This window comes from Zalophus californianus, chromosome 9, assembly GCF_009762305.2.
Source record: "Zalophus californianus isolate mZalCal1 chromosome 9, mZalCal1.pri.v2, whole genome shotgun sequence".
In the NCBI taxonomy this organism is placed as follows: domain Eukaryota; kingdom Metazoa; phylum Chordata; class Mammalia; order Carnivora; family Otariidae; genus Zalophus; species Zalophus californianus.
In genome coordinates, this window is record NC_045603.1 from 126,486,661 (window position 1) to 126,512,153 (window position 25,493).

Here is a 25,493-nt window from a genome sequence, read left to right on the forward strand (position 1 = left end):
AAATATAGGCTCGCTTTCCATGTGGGATTACATTATCTGAGGGACTTTCCAAAAAAAGAGCTGGGGAGTCTTCAGAGATAAGAGAATATTGGCTTCGAGGAAGGAACTTGAGATTGGAAAGGTAGTGTCAATTTTCCAGACTGAGAATATGTTTTACTTAAAAAGGTTAGTTTCCAACACTTGGGTTGGGGAAAACAGGCTGTGGTTGCCAAAGACCTAAACTCGCAGAAGAAACTGTTCTCGTTGGAAGGTTTGTCTCTGGAGGAGCATCGGAGCCAGGAGAGGGCAGGGTGTGGTCCCGGTGGAAGGCACACTTAGAGATTCCCTTTCTTGATTAACTTCCTTCCCAGCTCAGCACTCAATTCTCTTTCCTTTTCCTTTTCGTTTTTCTTTTCTTTCCCTTTCCCCTTTCCCTTTCCTATTCCTTTCTCTTTCTTCTTCTTCTTTTTTTTTTAATGAACTAAAATTTCCCTCATCTGCCTGGTTTCCATTCTAGCAGTTACTTCCTTTGGCCCCACATTGCTGCTGCAGGGCGCGAACGCCAACAGTGAAACCGAGGGGTATGCCTGACCGGCTGTCTCATCGTAGTAACGCATTCGTGCGTGCCCCTCCTTTCTGCCGCTCTGCCCGGATGAGTGCGGGTGATGACCCTCTGCAGATAGGGGGGACCCTGAAGCCAGGGGTGGTCGGCTTTACTTCAGATTTCCCAAAACTATCGAAGCGCCGTTAAAACTACCGAGCCATCGTTACCTTTAACATAATGTGTTTGCTTCTATTTTAATACCTTAGCATCCTTGAGCCCGATCCCTGACCAGGCTTAGAGGAAGATGGTCAGTTTTTGGTGGTGTAGGCTCCAAGGCAGATGGCCTGTGTGTCTGCCCCAGGTTTGGGAGCGGTGGCAGCTTCCTCATTTTTGTGTCTGTGTCTTTGCTGTTCTAGAATCCCACCATTCCAATGCAGAAGTTGCAGGATATCCAGAGAGCAATGGAGCTGTTGTCCGTGTGTCAGGGCCCCGCCAGGAGCATCGATGAGGCTGCCAAACACAGATACCAGTTTTGGGACACACAGCCGGTGCCCAAATTAAGTAAGCTTTTCTGCCTTCCTTTCTCCCCCCGCCCCCACTCACAAAAACAGCTGGGTTAACAACAAAAAAAAGAAACTTCCATAATTTCCGTAATTTGTTTTTTTTTTTATCACAGATTAGCAATGTACACAAAAGTCCTGTTTTTCTTCTTAAAATAGAAATATTGGGTAGTGACACTGGCTTTTCAGTAGACACAATTTTAGAGTCTAATTCCTGTTCCTATAAAAAAAAATCCAACTTCTCCCACTTGAAACCTTAGTGTATTAAAAATAGATGTAAAAGACAGTCTCAGGTACTTTTTTGGTCCTGAGCTTCATGGAATTGTTTTTCCTCTACGTAAATTTTTAGCAGTCTCCCATCTCACTTACTCCAAAAGACACAGGATATTTGCCCTACTAGATCTTCTTGAAATGGAAGGTTTTGTGCTGCTTAGCAATAGGATCCTGCACACTCACCGCCCGCGTGAGTTACTAGCGGCGCAGTAAGGGACTCGGGCCCCTTGGGAGCGCTCCGGGGACACCTGGGGTGCATGCGCATCTCGGCAGCAGGCCTCCCCCCTCAGCGCTGGGCCTGCTCCCTCACATTCCACTCAGACTTTCGCCTCATAAATTTCCATAAACATCATTTAACTCTTCCCCTTTCCACAGTAGAAAAGGTGATGATATATAAATGCACTAAAAATGATTATGACTGCATTAAAAGCTAAGCCTGCTGCTTTCTCTTATCCTCCTATGCAGATAGATTATAATTACTTTCTCTGTTCTTCTTTCTTGATTGTTCGAGTTCCAGAATCTGTGTAAGATAAAGGATTGTCATCCAGATCTCTTAATAGTCCAGTTATGTACAAATTATCTGCTTTATCGCATAAAAATCTGGGAACAGCCCTTGTCTGTGCCCTCAAATAATGGTTTTCAACGTTTTTGAAGTTCCCACTCCTCTCCCCACCATATCCACCCCATGTACCTGGAAAAAGCACGGGCTTGGGAATGTGAAAGATCGAGGAAAGCGATTCTCCTCACTTGTTTTTCCCTTCAGGCTCTAGAAATACATGTGTTTGGTCATGGAGGAAGACTCTCTAGAATGAACTTACAGGATTTTAAATGCCGTTGAATTGAGTGGCCATTAGAGAAAGGGATGTGAGTCTGTCGATCCGGATATAGTGGGTTTAGCTGAATGCTGCTTGGCAGGCTGTTGGTAGCTTTCAGCTCACAGCCCCGGGGACAAGCAAGCCGCCTTGGGCCGCCTCCTAACACCAGCACACATCTTTGGGAAGATAGCCGGGGTGCACCACATTTGGGCCCCTCCCCTAAATCCCTGCAGGATTCCCCCAGCTCCTTGAACACCCAGTTTGCACGTGAGTTAAGGCAGCAGCAAGGTTAGTTGTGGGGGGCAGAGGCGGCCTGAGGCTGTCCCAGTGTTGGGTGGGTAGCCAAGCTCTAGGCAGTCGTCCCGAAGGGACTCTCAGGGAGCAGCTGAGAATCTGGCCACCCAGGCTGACTTGACGAAGCCTAAGGTATTATAGGGGGGTGGGCTGGTGCAGCAGTAGCAACTGACAAAGTCAGGAGCTAGAAAGAACGAGAAACAAGACCCCTTGGAGCTGGTCGAGACCCTGTGGCTTCCACCTGTAAAAAGGTGAGGCCAGAACCTGTACCTGATGGTCATTTATTCAGCAGATACCTGTTTCTTTTTTTTCCTTCTGCTTGTTTTCCTTCTGCTTCTGTTTTATTTATTTATTTCTTCTTTGAGGTGTAACTGACATACAGCACTATATTAGTATCAGGTGTCGAACATAACGATAGGATGTTTGTGTACCTTGCGAGATGACCCCCACAGTAGGTCTAGATACCATCCCTCACCTCACCGACTTACAGAATTTTTTCTTTTTTAAAGATTTTATTTATTCATTATTCATTTGAGAGAGAGAGAGCACAAGTGGAGAGGAGAGGCAGAGGGAAAGAGAGACGCAGACTCACCACTGAGCAGGGAGCCCGATGCGGGACTCGATCCCAGGACCTGGAGATCATGACCTGAGCCGAAGGCAGACACTTAACCGACTGAGCCACCCAGGCGTCCCCAGAATTTTTTTCTTGTAATAAGGACTTTTAAGATCTGCTGTCTTAGCAACTTGCAAATATGCAATGCAGTATTATTAACTGTAATCACCATGTGGTGTATTATGTCCCCCGAACTTACTTGCTTTATAACTGGAAGTTTGTGCCTTTTGACCCTCTTCACCCATTTCACACTCCCATCCCTGCCAACCGCCAGACAGTTCTCTGTGTCCAGGAATTCAGAATTTTTGGTTTTTTTCAGATGCCACATATAAGTGAAATCATACAGTATTTGTCTTTCTCTCTCTGACATAACTCACTTCACATAATGCCTTCAAGGTCACCAATGGCAGGATTTCATTCTTTTTTATGGCTGAGTAATGGCAGATCAATGGTGAGTGTGTATTGTTCAGCGCCAGGCGCTGGGGAACATGGTGGGGAAACCGTGAAGGGAAGGTAGGATAAAAATGGTGGCCAGGTGGGGATGGAGGGAGGGCATCCCCCAGGGAGGAAACAGCTTTAGTCAGGGAGAGATGCTGTGGGAAAGTGATGTGTAAGCTTATATCCGCAAACACTCAAGCGGCTCGCCTACGGAGAGCAGGGGAAGGGCTGTGAGAGCAGAGGGAAACCCCAGACGCCGTGAGCTGGGGCCGGCCTGAGGGGGGTCAGTGTGGATGAAGCTGGAGAGAAAGGCCAGGTGGGCGGCCAGGTGGGCATCAGCCGCACGCGGGAGACTGGGTTCTATCCCAGTCGCACTGGGCAGCTGTGGAGAAGGAACGGGAAGAGGGCACCTTTGTGGAGATCCCTGGAGACGTGGATGACTTCAGCTGCATTGTCAGCAGTCTGGAAATGCCTTGTAGGTGTTGCCGGGAGGGGTCAGAGGTCCCCGTAGCTCTCCCCCCGCCACCAGCCCAGGTGTTTGAAATGCAGAATAAGAAGAGACGTCTCCAGGCCATCATCGGACCTAAGCTGCCCACTGTGGTCTAGTGCAGTGGATCTGTCACGTAGGCGTTGAGGCTGAGAAGTCACTGTCACGTCCTAATACACACCTTGTCATTGCATGAGAAAGGATTGCTCCTTCCATTTAATTGGTGAGAAAGCGGCTCTTCTCCACCACCTGACTACCTTGTCTCGCTGCAGAAGTAGCTGAGACATAGCATATTTTCAGAGATGATATGAAAGCCAAGGCCCCTAGCAGTGATTTCGTTTTCTGTGACAGACCATTTTGGATCATCAGAATGCTTTGTCCTTGAATAGTCTGTCTTCTTTCTCCTCTGCCCCTCCCCAGATGAAGTCATAACCTCTCACGGGGCCATTGAAGCGGATAAAGACAACGTGCGTCAGGAGCCCTATTCCCTGCCGCAGGGTTTTATGTGGGACACCCTGGACTTGGGTAACGCCGATGTGGTGAGTAACACTCCTGGGTTCAACACCTGCCTTCGCACACGTTGCGTGGGGCGGGGGGGGCGGGGGGGGGGGGCGGTTGCAAGCACCCCAGACAGGACACTTGCTTGGTCTTGTAGCTCAAGGAGCTGTACACGCTGTTGAATGAGAATTACGTGGAAGATGAGGAGAGCGTGTTCCGTTTCGACTACTCGCCCGAGTTCCTGCTGTGGTGAGTCTGGCAGGCCGCTGGGGGGCGCCCCAGGCGTGGGCAGCGGGGCCGGCGTGCCTCGGTCTCTCCCTGGGTTCCGGGACACTAACCGGCGCCTGTTTTCCTTGCCTACATCCACTTCAGGGCGCTGCGTCCCCCGGGCTGGCTCCTTCAGTGGCACTGTGGGGTCCGAGTGTCTTCGAACAAAAAGCTAGTAGGGTTCATAAGTGCCATCCCAGCAAACATTCGGATTTATGACAGGTACCTATTAAAGCTTGTCCATGCTGGCTTTGATGTGTTATTTTTCCAAGAACTGCAGTTACAGTGGGCTTTGAAAAATCGCTTATGCGGGTCGTTGATCTTAGGGGAGGTTGTGGGTGGGTGGGGGCAGGGGTCTACGGGAAGGAACTCTACTTTCTGCTCGGTTTTGCTAAATCTAAAACTCTTAAAAATAAAGTTGATTCAGAAACACGGACCGGTGGAAAACTAAAGTTGATTTAATAAAAAAAAAAAAAAAAATTGGCCTGCAAACAGCAAAAAAAGGACAGCTCTCTCAGTCTCGTCAGTGCACACACAAATACGGATGTATTCTTGTATTATCTGTATGTATCGGAATAAAAAAACTATAAATGGATATTTCAGATTTATTTCTGGAGAAAAAAATTACCGTAAGAGATTTTAGGAGAGAGAGGTTTTTTTTTTTTTGAAGATTTTATTTATTTATTCATGAGAGACAGAGAGAGAGGGAGAGAGAGAGAGAGAAGCAGAGGGAGAAGCAGGCTCCCAAGGAGCAGGGAGCCCGATGCGGGACTCGATCCCAGGACCCTGGGATCACGACCTGAGCCGAAGGCAGACGCTTAACCATCTGAGCCACCCAGGCGCCCAGGAGAGAGAGATTTTTAAAAAATCTTTTTATCCATAGGATAACTATGTTGCATTTTTGCTCCGGGTCTCTAGCCCAGAAAGTCAGAGGTCTTGTGCAGATTAGGACCGGGTACTTTTCAGTGTATTGGTTAGTTTCTTTGCTACTAAAAGGTATTTGATGTCAAGGAGTCTGTGCCACATGGAATGGCAGCATATATAGAACCAGAGTGGGGAACAAGCTTTGAAGCTCTGGAAGGTTTACTGTGGCTCAGAAAAACACCAGCTCTCGTCTGGTCAAGGCACCTTTCAGGATCCTAGGAATTGCATTATACTCCAAAGCAACATCTTACCAGATTGTGCAGCTGCGTGACCCAGTTATTGTCCTAATTGCGTACATGACAGAAAAAAACAGTTGTAGAAACTTCGAGGCACATCTTACCCATTTTATTTCTTTTATTTTTTTTTAAGGATTTTATCTATTTTATTTGAGAGAGAGAGAGAGGCAGAGACAGAGATATTGAGAGAGAGCATGAGTGGGGAGGAGAAGGAGAGGCAGACTCCCCGCTGAGCAGGGAGCCCGACGCGGGGCTCGATCCCATCTGAATACTTAAATATTGTGTTGAAGGAGGGGGAATCTTTCGGTTTCCTATTCTTTGAAATGTCATGGGTGTTGTCTTATTCTTCTAAATGTTTTCGTCTTACGTTCCCTCCGATTTTTGACATCTTTCTCTTTCCTAGTGTGAAAAAGATGGTAGAAATCAACTTTCTTTGTGTTCATAAGAAATTGAGATCAAAACGGGTAGCTCCAGTGTTAATTCGAGAAATAACCAGAAGAGTGAACCTGGAAGGGATTTTTCAGGCCGTCTACACCGCTGGAGTGGTTCTTCCTAAGCCGGTAGCCACTTGCAGGTAACAACACCACACGCTCACCTCTTGCCCCCTTGCTCTGTTGCTCCCAGTTATTCTCACGTGTAACTCAGGGATTTGGGCTTACCTGTTATTACATAGTTTGGTGGCAGAGGGGGGGAGACCAGACCCAAGAACCACTGTGTCCATTGTTCTTTCCATTTTGCCATAGAACCACTTCGAGAGTAAAAAAAAAAAAAAGCCAGGGGGTTGGGGGGACTCTACTTTTTAACATTTTCCTGCTAATGATGCTGGTTCTGTATTCCTGTGTGCCTTCCTTTGGAGAGACCAGCACTGCCTCTCCCTTGGGGCACTCGGGGCATTGAGATCTTGAAACATCCAGCCTGCTAGCATTTTCTTTCCTTCCAAACACTCAGGTTTATACCAGGCTCTGCCCTGGCTGTCAGGGAACTGTCCCAAATGCCTGATAAACACCAATTGAGAAGCCCAAACAAACCTGTTTGCTTAGAGTAAGAAAAGGCTTAAGCTCTGTTTTTTATGACTTCATCTGTTCTTACCAAGCTTTCAAAGGTTAATCCAGGGCAGATTTGTACCTGGACTAATCTGTTGTAAAGCCTCAGGGTTTATCTCTCTTGACTATTTTTGCCTCAAACAAGACGAAACTTTTCGCTAAATGTAGTATGAAAGGTAAACTGTAAAACGACTCTCTCCGATTAAATTATTCATAAATAACCTGAACAAATAAGACTTCGCAGGTATGTTTTAATACAAATCATCCTAGTACCTAGACTGGAATCACTGAAGAAATTCAAGGTAGTTTCTCAAAAAGTTGTTTTCTTTGGTGGGCATTATATAAAGCGGCACCTACTAATTTAGGGGGGGATGTTTTCATGTTTTTAAACTTTTTGGTCTGCTTTCTGTAGAATCAGCAGTGGTCATTAAATACTTGCAGACTGGGCATTTTTTAACTTTATTTACAATTTTATGATTGCTCTTTACTGAAAGAGATGAAAGGTTACAGACTACAAAGGAACATAACAAGGAAAGCAAGGATGTATTTTAGATGTAAAAACCAGCTGATAAAATAATTATGCAAGAAGAGGGCTAGCATCCAGCATTGCACCGGGGGCATCACTAGTGTTCATTAAATGCTTCTAGAACGTCTGAGCTGGGACAAAGAGTAAAAACTGGTAGGGTTAGAAACCAATCAGGTTTTAAAACCTTTATTGTATTCCAGATACTGGCATCGATCACTAAACCCCAGAAAACTGGTAGAAGTGAAATTTTCTCACTTGAGTAGAAATATGACTTTGCAGAGAACAATGAAGCTCTACAGACTTCCGGATGTAAGTAAGAATTTTCTGCAGTTTTTCAAAGCTGTGACCTTAACTAAAGCTTTTAGTGTAGAAAAGAGTTATTTGCAAGAGTCTTAAAAAACCAGCTCATGTGTTTGAGAATGTGAATGTGTAGCTTTTTGGAACTCTAGGCTAGGAAAAATAGGGGAGCTCATTTGGAAACAGCAGTTTTTTTTGTTTTTTGTTTTTTAAGACTTTTTAAGTCTTTAGTTTATGGTTGGATGGGATTGAACTCAAGATATGTAAGTTTTGAAATTTCGAGTATTTACCGTTTGTTACATAAGAAGGAAGAAAACTTGGGGCTTCTGATGATATTTTAACACAAAGGACCTAAGGAATAAGGCTTAGAGGAGAGACCGAGGAGAGGAAATAATGTTTCATTAAATTACCATCTTTTTAGGGTCACCTGGGTGGCTCAGTTGGTTAAACATCTGACTCTTGGTTTCAGCTCAGGTCATGATCGCAGCGTTGTGGGATCAAGCCCTGCGTTGGGCTCTGTGCTCAGTGGGGAGTCTGCTTGAAAGATTCTCCCTAAGCCTCCCCACCCCATCTCTTAAATAAATAAATAAATCTTAAAAATATATATATTTTTGAAAGATTTTATTTATCTATTAGAGAGATTGGGAGAGAAAGCATGAGCAGAGGGGAGGGGCAGAGAGAGAGTGCAAAGCAGCCTCCCTGCTGAGCAGGGACCCGCCGCCCCCAACGCAGGGCTCCATCCCAGGACCCTGAGATCATGACCAGAGCTGAAGGCAGACACTTAACTGACTGAGCTACCCAGGCGCCCCCTCAAAAAAATATCTTTTTAAGCTAGCAAATTCCCAACATGACAAGTTGTCTCTTAATAGAGGAAAAGTTACATGTGCTTACCAGTGTTGCCTTTATTTGAGGCTTGGATGGTGTGTTAGTTATCTCTTGCTGTTGTGATAGATTCCCACAAATTTAGCAGTTTAAAACACACATTTGTTTTCTCCCAGGTTCTGTGGGTCAGGAGTCAAAGCCCAGCTTGCCTGGGGCCTCTGCCCCAGGGTCTCTCATGAAGTTGCCATCAAGGTATCCATTGGGGCTGGGTCTCATCTGAACACTTGACTGGGGGTGGGTCCACCTCCAACTCACATGGCTGTTAGCAGGCCGGAGTTTTTGCTGGCAGTTGGACCGAGAGTTTTAATTCCTTGCTGGCCATCGGCCTGAGGCCTACCTCAGGTCTTCGCCAGGTGAGATTCCCCATAGGGCAGCAGCTGTGACAACATGGCGGCTTGCCTCATCAAAGCCAGTGAGGGAGTGAGTCTACAGAGAGAGCCGGCTAGCAAGGTGGAAGTTAAGAACCTTATGTAATCAGTGCTTGCAAGTGACATCCAGTCACCATTGCTGTGTATGTCACTGGTTAGAAGCAAGTCCCAGGTTCCACACTCAGGAGGAGCGCAAGGCTGTGAGCACCAGGAGGTGGCATTACCGGGGGCCATCTTAGAATCCGTCTGCCTCAGATGGGATCTTTCATTTGAAGTTTTGATTTCGCCAGAGCTATTCTTTCTCTTGGGTTGTTAGAAAGTAGTTTCATGACTATTTTAACTTGACTGAGGGATTCCCGTGGAATGTCACCATGTTCCTCTCGAACACGGGGAGGGCTTCACCTGCAGTGGCCTTTCTTGGCGCGGTGGCCTCCACTACCTCCTTTCGTCTTTCGGCCAGTTGTGTGTTTACCAAGTACATGTGAGTAGCTACCTGAACGGATGTATTTTTTTCCAGTGGCAGACAGGAATCAACTGATTTCTGACCTTAGGCAGAATTTCATGAGGAGAAAAGTGGAGGCAAGGGAAACCAGATGTGGGAGAGATCAGGACCATCATTCTGGAGCTTTGTCACCTGGCAGAAGGATCGGAAGGCCTCATCTTCCCTTGTTGCAGACGGTGGGGCTCAGACTAATGAACCCACCGCCTCTGAGGCCAAGGAGGGAGGGGAAATGTAGACCAGGAGAGAAGAAAATAAACACCGCAGACAGCATGACAGAGGAGGGTCCACAGGACCTGGGGAGGGGGTGCCGGCCCCTCATGCTGGAGCGCAGAAGGGAAGGTAGGTGTGTGGAGATGTGTGCACAGAAGACGTTCAGAGAAGTCACACTAGCAATGTGACACTGAATACTGACTGGCCAGGGCTTTTGTGACGCTAGGGGCCAAGACCCAGAGTGACCCGAGAGGGACAGGCACATAGAGGCACAGGACACGGCTACGGCGAAACGTGCCCCCCGCAGGCCTGTCCGTTCTCAGCGGCCTCCTTGCGGTTGGAGACTTGGCCATCCAGGAGCGGAAATTAAAAAACTTCAGGCGTGCCCACTTTTTTCACTAGGGGCTAACGCTCTTCTGTGGTCTCCCCGAATTTCAGTTTCTTGAGCCTGAAACCATCCAGCTTGTGTGTAAGGAAGGCGCCCACTTCCACGTAGGTTTCCTAAAATGGGATGAAGGAGGAGTTTTAGTATCTGTCATGGGTTTATTCAGGGTGATCAGATTTTGAGCTAAGAGTATTTTTGACTTTTGTCCCTCATCCTTTATGTTTTTACACAAAAATCGATCAACTCAGGTAACAATGTTAACAAGTTGGTAATAAATCACTGGTCCGGTGTTGGGAGTTTTTTCCCCCCAATAAAGTGAAGTTTACAAAGTGCTCTCACATGTGTGTATATATTCATGTTGCTCTCACGACAACCTTTCGAAGCTGGTGTGGCTGTCTGCATTTTGCAGACGAAGAGATCGGGGCTTACGCAGTTTGACACTTAGACACGGGCCTGTCACTAATAAGTGGGGGACTCGGGATGCACGCCCCGAACATCCACGTTCCGCCTGTTAGATCCCTTTGCTCCTGCTGTCACCTCTCGCACACCCCCAGGGGGCAGCATGGCCTGGTCCCACCAGATGTCTCGCCACACGGTCACTAGAGCGGAGGTGAACGCAGGAAAGCATGATCATCAGGGGCCAAATAGCGCTCGTTGGCGTGTTCCAGTCTGCCTCCCTGCCTTTAAGTCCTGGGGAAGGAGAGCAAAATGAAGAGTAAAACAATGAGGAAAAAGAGAGGGTAGAAGAGATGAGAGTACAGGTATTAGAAAATCCAGAAGGCACCCACCGAGCCGCCTGGGGGTGTGCCGTTTGAGTTTGAAGCTGGCCGGTGCAGGGGCGCCTGGCCGGCTCAGTCAGTAGAGTGTGCAACTCTTCGTGCGACCCTTGATCTCAGGGTTGTGAGTTTGAGCCTCGTGGTGGGTGTAGAGATTACTTAAAAATAAAATCTTAAAAAAAAAAAAAAAAAGCTGGACGACGTAGCATGTACTAAACAATGGCCTGCCTGTATAGGGGCCCAGTCATGTGATTTAAGAACATTTTGTACCCTTAAGCGTAAAGAATCTTAGTGCATACAACTTTTGCTCTCTGGATCAGTCTCATCTGATCCATCATTAGTGTTTCTGCATACTGTGCCTGCTTTAGGTCTTGTTTGTGGACTTCTGAATCTAAAGCGTTAACATTATTATGAACAGCATTTGTGCTAGACACTGAACATCCATAATCTCAGCTATTATTCAGAACAGTCCTAGGAGGGCAGGGCATTCTCCCCATTTTATGGAGGAGAGCAGTGAAATTGCTCTGCCCAGAATCGTCATCTTCTTGTTAGGAGAGAACCACCCAGGGCCCACACCCCCTGCCTCTGCTCTCTGCAATGCTCAGGTCTCCCCGAGAGTCGTGCCCTCCCCTACCTTGTAAACATTGGTTTGTTTTAGCTTGCTGTTGAGCATTTTCTTCTTGTTTTTTTTCTTTTTAAGATTTTATTCGAGAGAGAGAGAGAGAGAGAGAGAGAGAGAATGAACAGGGAGGGGAGGGCAGAGGCAGAGGGAGAAGCACACTCCCCGCTGAGCAGAGAGCCCCACGCGGGGCCCCCGTGGATCCCAGGACCTTGAGATCATGACCTGAGCCGAAGGCAGACCCTTAACCGCCTGAGCCACCCAGGCGCCCCACTTTTGAGCATTTTCAAAGTTGGAATTTTTTTTTTTTTGTCAGTGCTCTTAAAGGTGAAGGAATTTAAAGTCGGCAAAAAACAGAGTCAGGTTCATCTCCTGGGGTCCTTCCATGGTGTTGCAGGAAGGACGTGCTTGTGAAGACGTGCAACATTTAGTTGCAGTAGATGCTTTTTTTAGTGATTAGCTTCCTACGGCTGCTTTTTAAATCAAATCCCCATAATCATTGCTTACGTCTCTACTCTGGAATCTTCGCTCTAAGACAGTTTACACCACATAGTTTGACAGAACAAAACGGCTTCTGTTTTTTAATAGACCTCTGAGCCTTTTCCCCATCTGCACTGATAAGCAGATTTTACACATATTTCAGTGTACAGAGAGTCCCAACGAGTCACGCCTGCTAGCTGGACCCTGGGAAAGTGAGTCTGGCTGAGATAATAAGAGTTTGCATATGAAATGTAAGGCTGTCTCAGTCACTGGAAATGTCTTCTTGTGTTTTTGGAATTCTCTGGAAGCCACCTTTCTTTTTTGGGTTATGCCAAAACTTACCATTTTTTAAATCTAGGCTTAACATTTCTCCACCTCTTTCTGAAGACCACAGTTGTAATTGGAGGGTGTATTTTATATTTTAAAATGTATCTTGTGCTTCTGTTAATTTTTTTTTTTTTTTTTTTTGGAGAGTATGAGACTTCATGATATTAGAAAGAAGCACATTTAGGCCCTGAGACACATTGTGAGTCAGCAAAAGTAAACATTCTTCTCCTGTTTTCTGGGATCTTGCATTTTTTTTATAGCTGATACAGTCTTATGTTCTCTTTAAAAAAAAAAAAAAGCTTCTGTAAAAAAGCACTTCTAGGGCTTATAAATTGCCCAGTGCATATACTTTCTGCCTGTTCACCCAAACGTACTGTTTCACGGAGTTTTCCGTCTCCCAATTCGACTACCCGTTATTCTGACTTTCGGAGACCTGACACAGCAGTTCTCAAAGTTGGTCCTGGGACCCCTGAGAAGTCCTGGAGTCAAGTCCATTCCAGGGGAGCGGGGTCTGTGACATCAACACTATTTTTATAACAGTGAGACATAAAATGCATTTTTCGCTTTAATTACCTTACAGATGAACTGTGACGTCTACGAGAGGCCTTCTGGAATGTGTGCTCCTGCATTTTTTTTGTTTTAAGATTTTCTCGGTTTTAATTTCTAATACGATACGTGCAGGTGGATATAACCCACCTTCGCAGAACTCGCTGGGAATACTCCGTATTTAAGAGGGGAAAGGTGTCTTAGACAAAAATATTCAGGAACCGCTGCCTTAAGGGTGTCTGCTGGGCAAAAGATGTTGATTTTAGTGATTTTGCAGGATAAATCCTCACTGAGGGAGAATATTGCTGCAGAGGAGTGTTTTGGTCTAGAAAGAAGTTGGCAGGCTTGTTCTTCCTTTCTGAATGTCCGCCTAACATATGCAGTATCCTGTTGCTTGCACTAATGAATCTAATTGCTCGATATCATTGTTCCTGAACTAGTAACAAAAGAAAAAACAGTTTACTATTGAGCAAGGCTACTTAAGACTTTATCGAGGTCATCTGCGTAGCAGAAAACCATCTTTGTAAATGACTTTTTAAATACATTCTTTCTGTATATGTAGTTTGGTTTTTCCTGTTAGCATTTAGAAATGTATGTTTGTTACCTTTTCCAGTATTTGGAAATCACCTAGGTTCCATCTTGCCATGAATTTGCAGTATAGAAATGCTACCAAACACTAAACTTGGCTCGGGGGAAAGGAAAAAAAGAATTTTTGCCTGGCTTACATAAAAGTGCCAGGCCCAAGAAGTATCATCTTCGAAGAACTGACAGTGACTCTTTTCCCTGTCTGCAGCCTTCACCGTACCTTACTGTGTAAATGTGGTTCGAAACATAGGCATTCATTCATTCATTCATTCATTCATTTCATTCATTCGGCACATATTCGGGCTGTTATTACCCTTCTTGCTTGCTTGAAGGGTTAGGCCTTGGATGGAAGCCAGGGCCTGGAGATTTCTCGTGCTTTGGCTTTGTGATCCACAGAAAGGCTAGAAGTAACGAGTTCTCTATTAAATGTTCAGGGCTTATCTTCTCTCGATGTGGACTAGTAAACTGTATTTTAGCTGCATTACTACATCTTTATAGATTACATAAGTCATAACAGAAAGGACATTTGGGTCTGTAAATACAAAGAACAGATCTCTCAGCCCCCCTGCTAGCCCCCACCGGTCAGCGATCAGTCAGCATTGTCACGGACCCCAAGAGACCTCGGCACAGCCGCTAAGATGGATCAGAGCCAGCACTCAGCATGAGACCTATTTTCCACCTTAGGCTTCTCTGCTATGCTTCGAGTCTGGGGGCACGCGGGAGTTGTTATGATCTATTTTTAAAGGCAGTATTTAATTTTAAAGCATTTAAAAATAACTTAGAAAGGTAGAATAGAAGTATTTATATACAGGTTACTTATTGCTCAAAATGTATTCACTGTTTCTAGGAAAAAGGAAAAAAATCAAGCTAACTGGAAAGTTAGAACTGAACTTGTTCAGTTCACAAACTGAAATTGTCTTGCTAAGTTTTTAGTATTTTGTACAAACAAGCACTTGTGGTAGGTTTTCTCACTTCTTGGCTCAAGTGTTCTGGTGTTTGGGCAGTTCCCAGGGAGCTAAGTGATGTCTGGAGCTCTTCTGAGGTTACAGTGGAACAAAATCCAAATGGGGACCTGTCCTGACCGTTAGGTTAATTCTGTTCCTAGTAGAATACCGTATAAATCGTGATGCTCTGGAATGATGAATCCAAATGCCTGTTCTAATCACCTTTTTTAATCAAAAGAGAGCAGGGGAAGCCAGGCCTGGTACTTGGCAGCTAGCCATGCACCTTTAGAAAATACTTGGCTGTTCAAATGCTTGCCCTTCCCCTTCTGATCTACTTTTATTTCATTTTTGTTGCTCACAAGAACAAAAGAGCTACAGCTTCTTCATGGGCCATTCAATAAAGTCAGTTTCTGAGCTGTCTTCACCTCAACATGTCAGACAGGGCAGTCTCTAAAGCACATCCTTCCAGAACACATGCTCAGATTGCTCTGCCCTGGGGTGGAGGCCGTTAACATGCTTGGCTTTGGCACATAGATTGGTGTCCCCTCTGGCTTCGTTGGGGCAGCACTGGCAGACCGGGCCCACAGATAGAAGGTACAGCACATTGTCTAACGTATATCCTAACTCGGTGCTTTTCAAGCTTTTGTGTGTAGACTGATCACTGGGGAGTCTCGGTAAATGGCAGATTTTGTAGGGCTGAGGGGGAGCCACGATTCGGCAGCTCTGACAGGCTCCCAGGTGACGCTGACGTACCCGGCCTTCCGTTCCTCTTACAGTTCAACTTCCCACTTTGTTTTGTGTTCACTGCAACAAGGCTACCAAGACGTCAGGCCTGAGACCGATGGAACCGAGAGATATCCGGGCCGTTCGAGACTTGACCAACACTTACCTGAAGCAGTTTCATCTCGCCCCGGTGATGGATGAAGAGGAAGTAGCTCACTGGTTCCTCCCCCAGGAGCACATTATTGATACGTTTGTAGTGGAGGTAAACATAAGGGGGTTAAGACACTACAGACAAGTATGAAAACACCACACAGCGGAGTCTGTTTTCTGGAGGGATCGAAGAGTGCCCCTCTCTCTCCTCTTTCTCCGGGACTCACTGCTTCCAAACCAGATTTCTTCTCCCCCCGATAGAACCAGAATTTATTCTTACAGTTTCCGTTCCTAGAGAAGAGCACATTTTTGCTAGTGATTAATGGGAAGTCAGGATACGTTTCTTTTGATACCTGTGTGATTAATTGCTTAATTCAGTCTTGAAAAAGTCAATTTGGATGGCCTTATCTGAGGTACTTTCCGAAGTTTAATGTCTTTGGGTTTTGCGAACCTGGTTTGACCTGAACTGCTTTCAGTTGAGATGGCATAACTCAGCCACTTAACTCTTGTTCAAGGGAAGGAAGGAAAAGTAACAATCTAGATTTTCTGATTATTGATTGGATGAATTTAACATAGTGCTTTTTAAACCTTTTTTTAGAAAAAAGAAAAAAAAAGCTTGGAATTTGTTGTTCAGATGATGTTTTGCATAGAAGCTCTTTCGCTTGAAGTGGGATTAGGTTCAAAAGTTGAGATTTAAGCTGGTAAGTACCTGGAGGAGGGAAAGACTAAGGAGGCCAGGTAGAAGTTCCGACAATAGTCCATTCACCATTCAGGTGTGAGCACTGAGCTGGAATTGTCTTTTCAACATTGTCAGGCATCCATCTGGCTGTAGGATGACAGCCGAGAGAGAGCAGAAATGGTAGAAACAGGGTGAATTCAAAGGACAATCCTGGAGAACAACCGAGCAGTCTTTTGTTTTTAAGCTCTTATTTCTAGAACAATGCTAGAGTGCACATTTTTAAGCACAAATCTCTTTTAATTTAAATTCAGTTAATTAACATAGAGCGTGTTATCAGTTTCAGAGGTTCAGTGATTCATCAGTTGCATATAACACCCATTGTTCAATACATCATGTGCCCTCCATTTTAATGCCCATCATCCAGTTACCCCATCCCCCCACCCACCTCCCCCCCAGCAACCCTCAGTTTGTTTCTTATGATTCAGAGTCTCTTATGGTTTGTCTCCCTCTCTGATTTCGTCTTGTTTTATTTTTCCCTCCCTTCACCCTGTGATCCTGTTTTGTTTCTTAAATTCCACATATGAGTGAGATCATATGGTACTTGTCTTTCTCTGACTGACTTATTTCACTTAGCATAATACCCTCTAGTTCCATCCATGTCATTGCAAATGGCAACATTTCAATTTTTTGATGGTTGAGTAATATTCCCTTGTATATATGAACCACGCCTTCTTTATCCATTCATCTGTTGATGGACATCTGGGCTCCTTCCACGGTTTGGCTATTGTGGACATTGCTGCTATAAACATTGGGGTGCAGGTGCCCCTTTGGATCACTACATTTGTATCTTTGGGGTAAATACCCAGTAGTGCGATTGCTGGGTCATAGGGTAGCTCTATTTTCAACTTTTTGAGGAACCTCCATACTGTTTTCCAGAATGGCTGCACCAGCTTGCATTCCCACCAACAGCCTAGGAGGGTTCCCCTTTCTCCGCATCCCCGCCAACATCTGTCGTTTCCTGACTTGTTAATTTTAGCCATTCTGACTGGTGTGAGGGGGTATCTCATTGAGGTTTTAGGGGCGCCTGGGTGGCTCAGTCGTTAAGCGGCTGCCTTCGGCTCAGGTAATGATCCCGGGGTCCTGGGATCGAGCCCTGCATCGAGCCCCGCATCGGGCTCCCTGCTCAGCGGGAAGCCTGCTTCTCCCTCTCCCACTCCCCCTGCTTGTGTTCCCTCTCTCGCTGTGTCTCTCTCTGTCAAATAAATAAATAAAATCTTAAAAAAAAAAAGAAGAAATAATTGAAAAAATATATATTATTTCATTTAATAACAATAATAAACATGTTACCTAAATAACATATTTTTTATGAAAAATAACTGTTTCCCAAAGCGACAAAATTAAGAATGGTATGTTTTATATTTTTGCATATCTCTTTAATGTCTGATTTACTAGAAGACAGCTGGGCTCTCATATCTACTTCTGCATTCTATCTATTGTGATAAATTATTTTGGCTGACGTGTGTGAAAAAAAATCCTTCACATGAAGTATTGACGATATGGAAAAGAATGAATATTTTAGTAGCCTATTCCGATCGTTTTGAATATTCTCTACCTGAAAGCATATTAATGAACTTTGCATACTCTGATTAAAATCCATTGGTCTGCCTTGTCCGTTGTCCTTTACCAGTGTATGAGTTTGTAACATCATATATTGATCATTTGGAAAATACCGACTCACTGAGTTAAAAAGATCTTGTAGATACTAACAGTTCATTATATAATATCAAAAAGCCTCATTCATTGATATCCCCACCATTGTCATCAGAAAAGTATATAATATAGTTCATGGTGGAGGATACAGGTTTTTCCAGACATAAAGTTGTACCCTGAAAGCTCAAATTTTATCACTGGCAACAAATCCCACCAATATTTTCCTTGAAGTGATAGGATCGCATCATTGATTTTGTTAGTCCTCTTTTTGAGTGGTGTTCCATGAAAAAAGTGGCTAGATCAGCTCACAGCTCCGTCGCCTACGGGCTTCTCTTTGAGACAGTAAACTCATGGAAAATGAGAGTTTTCCTAGAAAAATAAAAAGACTGCCCTTTCAGTAGGCAACAGAACTGCCTTGTGTGCTTCGTCCCGTGCCATCACACAGGGTGGGAAAGGATGAGTTGTTAAGCATCGGGAGTTAATACAATTAAGAATTCTTATTCGAGGACATGCTTCAGTGAAACCTTTTTTTTTTTTTTTTTTTTTTTAACCGTGAGGGTGTGGTGGTGAAGAGTAAAAAGACCACCGGCACGGTTTGGTGCCGAGGCCCGGATGGTGGTGGCACCATCACTCCAGCATTCTTGGTGCAGATGTCCACACAGTGAACGAGGCAGATAACTTCGTAGTGCTGTTAGGAAAATCGTTTTGATTCCTCGGACTTCTGGAAGGGTCTCGGATACCCACAGGGGTTCACAGACCACATTTTGAGAACTGCTGCCCTCGGGTATATACTCAGAGGCCGAGCTATATTGTCATACAGCTCACCAGAGTATCTCCTGGCAGTGTTGGAGAGGTCTTGTTTCCACAGATCCTCACGCACATTTGGTTATTACCAGACTTTAAATTTAGGCCAGTCTGACGGGTATCAAGGGATATCTTGTTTTTAATTTGCATGTTCTTATTACTAATGAATTTGAACATCATCTCATAAATGTGCTAGCCATTTTTATGCCAGTCATATACTTTGCCTCTTTTTACATATAATCTTCTTGGTTTCTAAAGGTTTTTCAATATGTTGAATGCTAATATTTGTATTGGGCTCTGTTTCTGGGTTCTCTCTTCTGTTCCACTGATCTCTGGTGTCTGTCCCCCCACCAACACCACACTGTCTTGATTACTATAGTTCTATATAAGTCTTCATAGGTAGAGTGATTCATCCCACTTCATTCTTTCTGTTAAGATTGTTTTAATCTATTTCTTTCACCCTTCCATATAAATTTCAGAATAAGCTTGTTTTTGTCTATGAAGTACCTTGCTGGGATTTTGATAAGAATGACATTAAATCTATAGATTAATTTGGGGAGAATTCATGAGTCTTCCAGTCCATGAACATGATATGTCTCTGTTTATTTAGAACTTTTGAGTTTTATCAGCATTTAATAATTTTCAGCATCCAGATCCTGTACATGTTTTCTTAAGTGTATACCTTACATATGTGATTTTCCTTAGAGCAATTATAAATAGTATTATGTCTTTAATTTTGGTTTCTGCATGTTCATTGTGAGTGCTTAGAAGTACAGTTGCTTTTTCTGTGTTGATCTTGTGTCCTGCATCCTTGCTGAAATCACTTAACAGTCCAGGAGTTTATGTGTAGATTTCTTGGGATTTCTACATAGACAGTCCCGTCACCTGCAGATAGGGACAATTACATTTCTTCCCTTCCCATCTGCATTCCTTTTATTTCTTCTTCTTGCCTTATTGCAGGGGCTAGATCTTCCAGGACTTTGTTGAATAAGAGTGGTAAAGGTCGACATCCTTGTTACTGGTATTAGTGGAAAAGCATTCAGTCTTCTGCCATGAGGCATGATATTAGCTGGAGGATTTTTGTAGATGCTTCTTATCAATTTGAGAGAATTTCCCTGATTCCTAACTTGCTGAGTTCTTATCATGAATAGGTGTTGGATTTTGTCCATTGCTATTTCTGCTTCAATTGATATGATCGTGTGATTTTTCTTCTTTAGTCTGTTGATACGGTATATACTACATTGGTTGATTTTCAAATGTTTGACTACTCTTGGCATTCCTAGAAAAAACCCATTTGGTTATGGTGTATAAATTTTTTTATACATTGTTGGATTTGGATTGCTATTTTGAGTATTTGTTGAGTTCAACACAGATACTGGTCTGCAGTTTCTCCTTTTTTTTTATACTGCTTTTGTCTGGTTTTGGTATCAGGATAATTCCGGCCTCATAAGATGAGTTGGGAAGTGTCCCCTCCCCTTTCTTCTAGAAGAGATTGTATAGAATTGGTGATAATACTTTAAATATTTGCTAGAATTCTCCACTTGACACCGTCTGACCTTAGAGAATTCTTTTTTGTTAAAGTAAGTTCCAGTTCTTTAATGGGATAGGACTATTCAAGTGATCTATTTCATCTTGATTGCATTTTAATAGACTGTGGTTCTTGGGGAATTGGTCCATTTCTTCTAGATTGTCAAATTTATAAGAGTAAAGTTGCTTAATTGTTCTTTTGTCCTTTTAAATTTTTTTATTAACATGTAATGTATTATTTGTTTCAGGGGTACAGGTCTGTGAATCAAGAGTCTTACACAATTCAGAGCGCTCACCATAGCACATACCCTCCCCAATGTCCATCACCCAGCCAACGCATCCCTCCCACCCCCCCCCCAACTCCAGCAACCCTCAGTTTGTTTCTTGAGATGAAGAGTCTCTTATGGTTTGTCTCCCTCTCTGGTTTGGTCTTGTTTCATTTTTCCCTCCCTTCCCCTATGATCCTCTATCTTGTTTCTCAAAATCCTCACATCAGTGAGATCATATGATACTTATCTTTCTCTGGTTGACTTATTTCACTTAGCATAATACCCTCTAGTTCCACATTGTTGCAAATGGCAAGATTTCATTTTTTTTTGATGGCTGCATAATATTCCATTGTAAATATATACCACATCTTCTTTATCCACTCATCTGTTGATGGATATCTGGGCTCTTTCCATAGTTTGGCTATTCTGGACATTGCTGCTATAAACATTGGAGTGCAGGTGCCCCTTTGGATTACTACATTTGTATCTTTGGGGTAAATACGCAGTAGTGCAATAGCTGGGTTGTAGGATAGTTCTATCTTCAACTTTTTGAGGCACCTCCATACTGTTTTTGAGAGTGGCTGCACCAGCTTGCATTCCCACCAACAGTGTAGGAGGGTTCCCCTTTCTCCGCATCCCCGCCAACATCTGTCGTTTCCTGACTTGTTAATTTTAGCCATTCTGACTGGTGTGAGGTGGTATCTCATTGAGGTTTTGATTTGGATCTCCCTGATGCCGAGCGATGTCGAGCACTTCTTCATGTGTCTGTTTGGCCAAAGGATTTATGGTGATAATGTTTATTTCATTCCTGATATTGATGATTTGTATTTTTTCTCTTTTTATGTTTGTCAGTCTTGTTAGTGTTGTATCCAATCAATTTTAATTGATTCCCCCCCAAAGAACCAGGCTTTTGTTTTATTGATTTTCTCTGTTTTCCTGTTTTCAGTGTCATTGATTTCTGATCTTATGTTTATTATTTCCTTCCTTCTTCTTGCCTTGGGCTTCTTTTGCTCTTCCTTTTCTTGTCCCTTGAGGGAGGGATTTAGATCATTGAGACCTTTCCCTGTTGTAGTGTAAGCATGTAGTTCTATAAATGTCCCTCCCTGCACTGCTCTAGCTTCATCCTACATATTTTGGTATGTCATATTTTCATTTTCATTTGGTTCTATGTATATATGTATTTGTTTATTTTTAAAGATTTTATTTATTTGAGAGACAGAGAGTGCACACGAGTGGGGGGGAGGGGCAGAGAGAGAAGGAGAAGCAGGCTTCCCGCGGAGCAGGGAGCCCGATGCAGGGCTCCATCCCAGGACGCTGAGATCATGACCTGAGCCGAAAGCAGATGCTTAACCAAACGGGCCACCCAGGTGGCCCTGTATTTTTTTTAATTTATTTTGAAACTTCCTCTTTGAGCCTTGGATTATTTAGAATTCTGTTGTTCAACTTTGACTTCTGAGAGATTTCCTCTTGATTTCTAGTTTCATTCCATTATGTTGGAGAAGACACTGTATGATTTCGGCTCTGTTAAGGTTCTTGAGGCTTATTTTAGGCCCAAATGGTCTATCTTGGTGAATGTGTGTGAAGTGTGTATTCTGCTCTTTTTAGGTGGAGTGTTCTATGTATGTCATTTAGATCCTATTATATTATTCAGATTTTCTACCTCGATGATTTTCTTTCTAGCAGCTCTGTCAGTTGGTGAGAGGGTGTGCAAGTCCCCAGCTATAACTTTGGACTTGTCTATTTCTCCTTCCACATCTATCAGGTTTTTTTTTTTTTTTGATGTATTTTGAGGGTCCTATTTAGTACTTAATACATATAGGACCTTTATGTCTTCTCAGGGGATCAGTTTTTTTATCAGCATGTAATACCCCTCTTTGTCTCTAGTAATTTTCTTTGCTGTGAACTCTGCTTTGTTGGATATAAATATAGTCACTCCTACTGTTTTAAAGATTTATTTGAGAGAGAGAGCATGCACGGTGGGGAGGGGCAGAGGGAGAGGGAGAATGAAACTTAAGCAGACTCGGCCCTGAGCGTGGTGCCCAACATGGGGCTGTCTCACAACCCTGAGGTCACAACCTGAGCCAAAATCAAGAGTTGGAGATGCTTAACCAGCTGCACCACCCAGGCGCCCCCATCATTCCTACTACTTTAAGATTAAAGTAGTGCACGGTATATCTCTTACAGCCCTTTTACTTTCAGCTTATCTACGTCTTTAAACTGAAAGTTTCTTATAAACAGCTTGTAGTTGAACCGTATTTCTTTATCCACTCTGCCAGTCTTTCTTTTGATTGTTGTATTTAGGCCCTTTATATTTGATAATTACTGATAGGCTAGAGCTTAAGTCTGCCATTTTATTATTTGTTTTCTATTTGTTTCCTCTGGTTCTTTTTCCTCTTGTTTCTTTTTCCTTGCCTTCCTGGGGGTCACTTGAATATTTTTTTAGGATTCTGTCTTGATGTCTTTATGGTGCGTTTGAGTGTATTCGTGTGGTTTGTATGATGGTTACTCTGAGTATTCCTATATATAGGAACATGTGACTTATCACAGTGGACAGGTGTCAACATTTTATCATGTCAAGTGACCTTACTTCCACCAGATCCCTTTATCTTCTTGACTTTTTATTGTCTTGAGTATCAGATGGTGTTACAACTTGTGTTTCAGTCGTCAAGTAGATTTAGAAAACTCATGAGGAGAAGCATAGTTTACAGCATGTAATGAGTTCTGCTCTGTTGTTCCTTCTTCCTGACACTCTAAGATTTCTTCTGTTATTATTGCATTTCTGTTTGGAGAATGTCCTTTGGCCAGTCTTAAAAGTATGTCTGCTAGCAACAAAGTCTTTTAGTTTTCATTTGTCTGAGAATGTCCTTATTTCTCCTTCATTCCTGAAGAATAGTTTCACCAGATGCAGAATTCATGGCTGATCATTCTTTTCTTTCAGCCCTTAAAAATGTTGTGCCACTGGGGGGCCCCTAGGGGGCATAGTCAGTCAAGGTTCAGTTCAGGTCATGATCTCAGGGTCGTGAGATTGAGCCGCACATGGGGCTCCACACTCAGTGCAGAGTGTGCTCAAGATTCTCTCTCTCTCTCTCCCTCTCTTCCTCCACCGACTCGTGTGTGCTTGCACACGCTCTCTCTCAAATAAATTTTTTTAAAATGTGCCACTGGGGTGCCTGGGTGGCTCAGTCAGTTTAAGTGTCCAATTCGATCTCAGCTGGGGTCTTGATCTCAGGATCCTGAGTTCAAGCCCAGCACAGGGCTCCACACTGGGCATGCAGCCTACTTAAAAAAACAAACAAAAAATGTTCCACTTCCTTCTGGCCTCTGTGGTTTCAGATGAGAAATCTGCTGTCATATAAAGTGGTATTCTCTTGTAGGTAATGCCTTTTCTCTGTGACTACTTTCAAGGCTTTTGTCTTTAGTTTTCAGAAATTTAATTAGGATGCATCCTGGAGTAGATTTCTTTGGGTCTTTCCTGTTAAGGTTCACTCAGCTTCTTGATTCTGTTGTGTGTGTTTTGCCAAATCTGGGAAGCTTTCACCCATTTTTTTCCACAGCCCCCACATTTTTCTTTCTCTTCTGGGACTCCAGTGATAGGAATGTCGGATCTTTTGTTACTGTCCCACAGATGCCCGAGACTTAATTCATTTTTTTTTTTCAGTCTGTTTTCTCTCTCTTGTTCAGACTGGGTAAATTCTACTGAATTCTTCAAGTTCTGTCCTCTGCCATCTCTACTCCACTACCGAGCCCATCCAGTAAGTTTTGGTTTTCAGTTTCAATGTTTTGAGCTGAAAATCCTTATTGAAGCTGAAAGTTTAGGTCTTCAATTCATCACGAATACTGAGCTGCTAATACAGAGCAGTAGAGAATCACTTTAGCGAGATGTCTTTAATTTCTTAGTGTCTGAAAAATGGTTTCATAAATCAGAAGCATTCAAAAGCCAGATAATGCATCCATATAGAATTTTCTTTCCAGGTGAAAGAAATACTGGCAAGAGCATACATGTGGTGTAGCCTGTTCAGCTGTGTAATTCAGGCATAGCATAGTTTGAGTTGAATGCCAACTGTCTAGGCCACCACAGCTAATTAAAGCAACGCGAACAGTACTGGCTCATTTCTTGTATTAACAGGTATCCCAGTGATGATGAAACCAAGACCATCGTTTGCATCCCTTTTGATTTTTGGTGGCTTCAGATTCACGGGTGCATGTTCGGGTGTGGTACTAATGCCTTTCACAAGTTTCTCAAAACAGCTTCCAGACTCTCTCCACCTTCACCTTATGCTGATACAATTCTTGCTTTGCGCCAAGAAGATGTTAGTATGATACGGTATCTTTGAGTTGGAAAAGGCAGCCTTCCAATCCCTGGAGCTTTTGTTTCTACAAAAACAGTGAATCTACTTTCATCCCTGTTCCCTAGGTCTAGGGAGACTCAGGAGTTGAGCTAGAGGAAACTTTCCTTTTAGAACATTCTCCTTCTGGGGCGCCTGGGTGGCTCAGTCGTTGTGTCTGCCTTCGGCTCAGGTCATGATCCCAGGGTCCTAGGATCGAGCCCCACATCGGGCTCCTTGCTCCGCGGGAAGCCTGCTTCTCCCTCTCCCGCACGCCCTGCTTGTGTTCTCTCTCTCTGTCTCTGTCACATAAATAAATAAAATCTTTTAAAAAATAAATAAAAGAACATTCTGCTTCTTAAGAACATTATGCAGACAGCCAGCTACCAGTAGGCTAAGAAAGGTGCAACACCGTGTTCTTCTCAGGCTCTACCCAGCCCACCCTCGGGGCCCCCAAACAGACGGCTGAGAGAGAGGTAGTAGGAGTTGTTGCTTTTTGTTCTAGCAGAAAGTTACGGCACACGTCAAAAATCAAAAAGTGAGCTTAAATGTGTGGATGCAGCACGTTCAAGGAGGTATTTACCTGACGTTACCTTTGTCCTTTAGAACTCCAGTGGTAAACTAACTGACTTCCTGAGCTTCTACACACTCCCCTCCACAGTCATGCACCACCCTGCGCACAAGAGCCTCAAGGCCGCCTACTCCTTCTACAACATTCACACGGAGACGCCCCTGCTGGACCTCATGAGTGATGCGCTCATTATAGCCAAATTGGTAAGCGGCTCCCTCCCTTTTTGTCCTGTGTGTTTCTCCAATTATGTGTGCCAAAGTATGTAAAACCTCTTACTAGAGTTCCTTTTGCACGGGTGCCATTCATTTGAGATACTT

At 43.8% G+C, this 25,493-nt stretch overlaps 1 protein-coding gene across 3 annotated transcripts in view; it reads left to right on the forward strand.

The window, feature by feature from the left end:
* NMT2 (N-myristoyltransferase 2) overlaps positions 1 to 25,493 on the forward strand; it is a 62,112-nt gene that overhangs the window by 34,751 nt on the left and 1,868 nt on the right. For 2 of the 3 annotated variants that reach the window (XM_027593449.2, XM_027593452.1), the window contains 8 exons: positions 940 to 1,084; positions 4,424 to 4,542; positions 4,659 to 4,750; positions 4,874 to 4,990; positions 6,332 to 6,502; positions 7,698 to 7,806; positions 15,233 to 15,403; positions 25,212 to 25,379. In XM_027593449.2, the coding sequence (XP_027449250.1) occupies positions 940 to 1,084; positions 4,424 to 4,542; positions 4,659 to 4,750; positions 4,874 to 4,990; positions 6,332 to 6,502; positions 7,698 to 7,806; positions 15,233 to 15,403; positions 25,212 to 25,379 (1,092 nt within the window). The remainder of the gene's footprint in view (positions 1 to 939; positions 1,085 to 4,423; positions 4,543 to 4,658; positions 4,751 to 4,873; positions 4,991 to 6,331; positions 6,503 to 7,697; positions 7,807 to 15,232; positions 15,404 to 25,211; positions 25,380 to 25,493) is intronic. The other variant, XM_027593451.2, reaches the window with a different exon arrangement.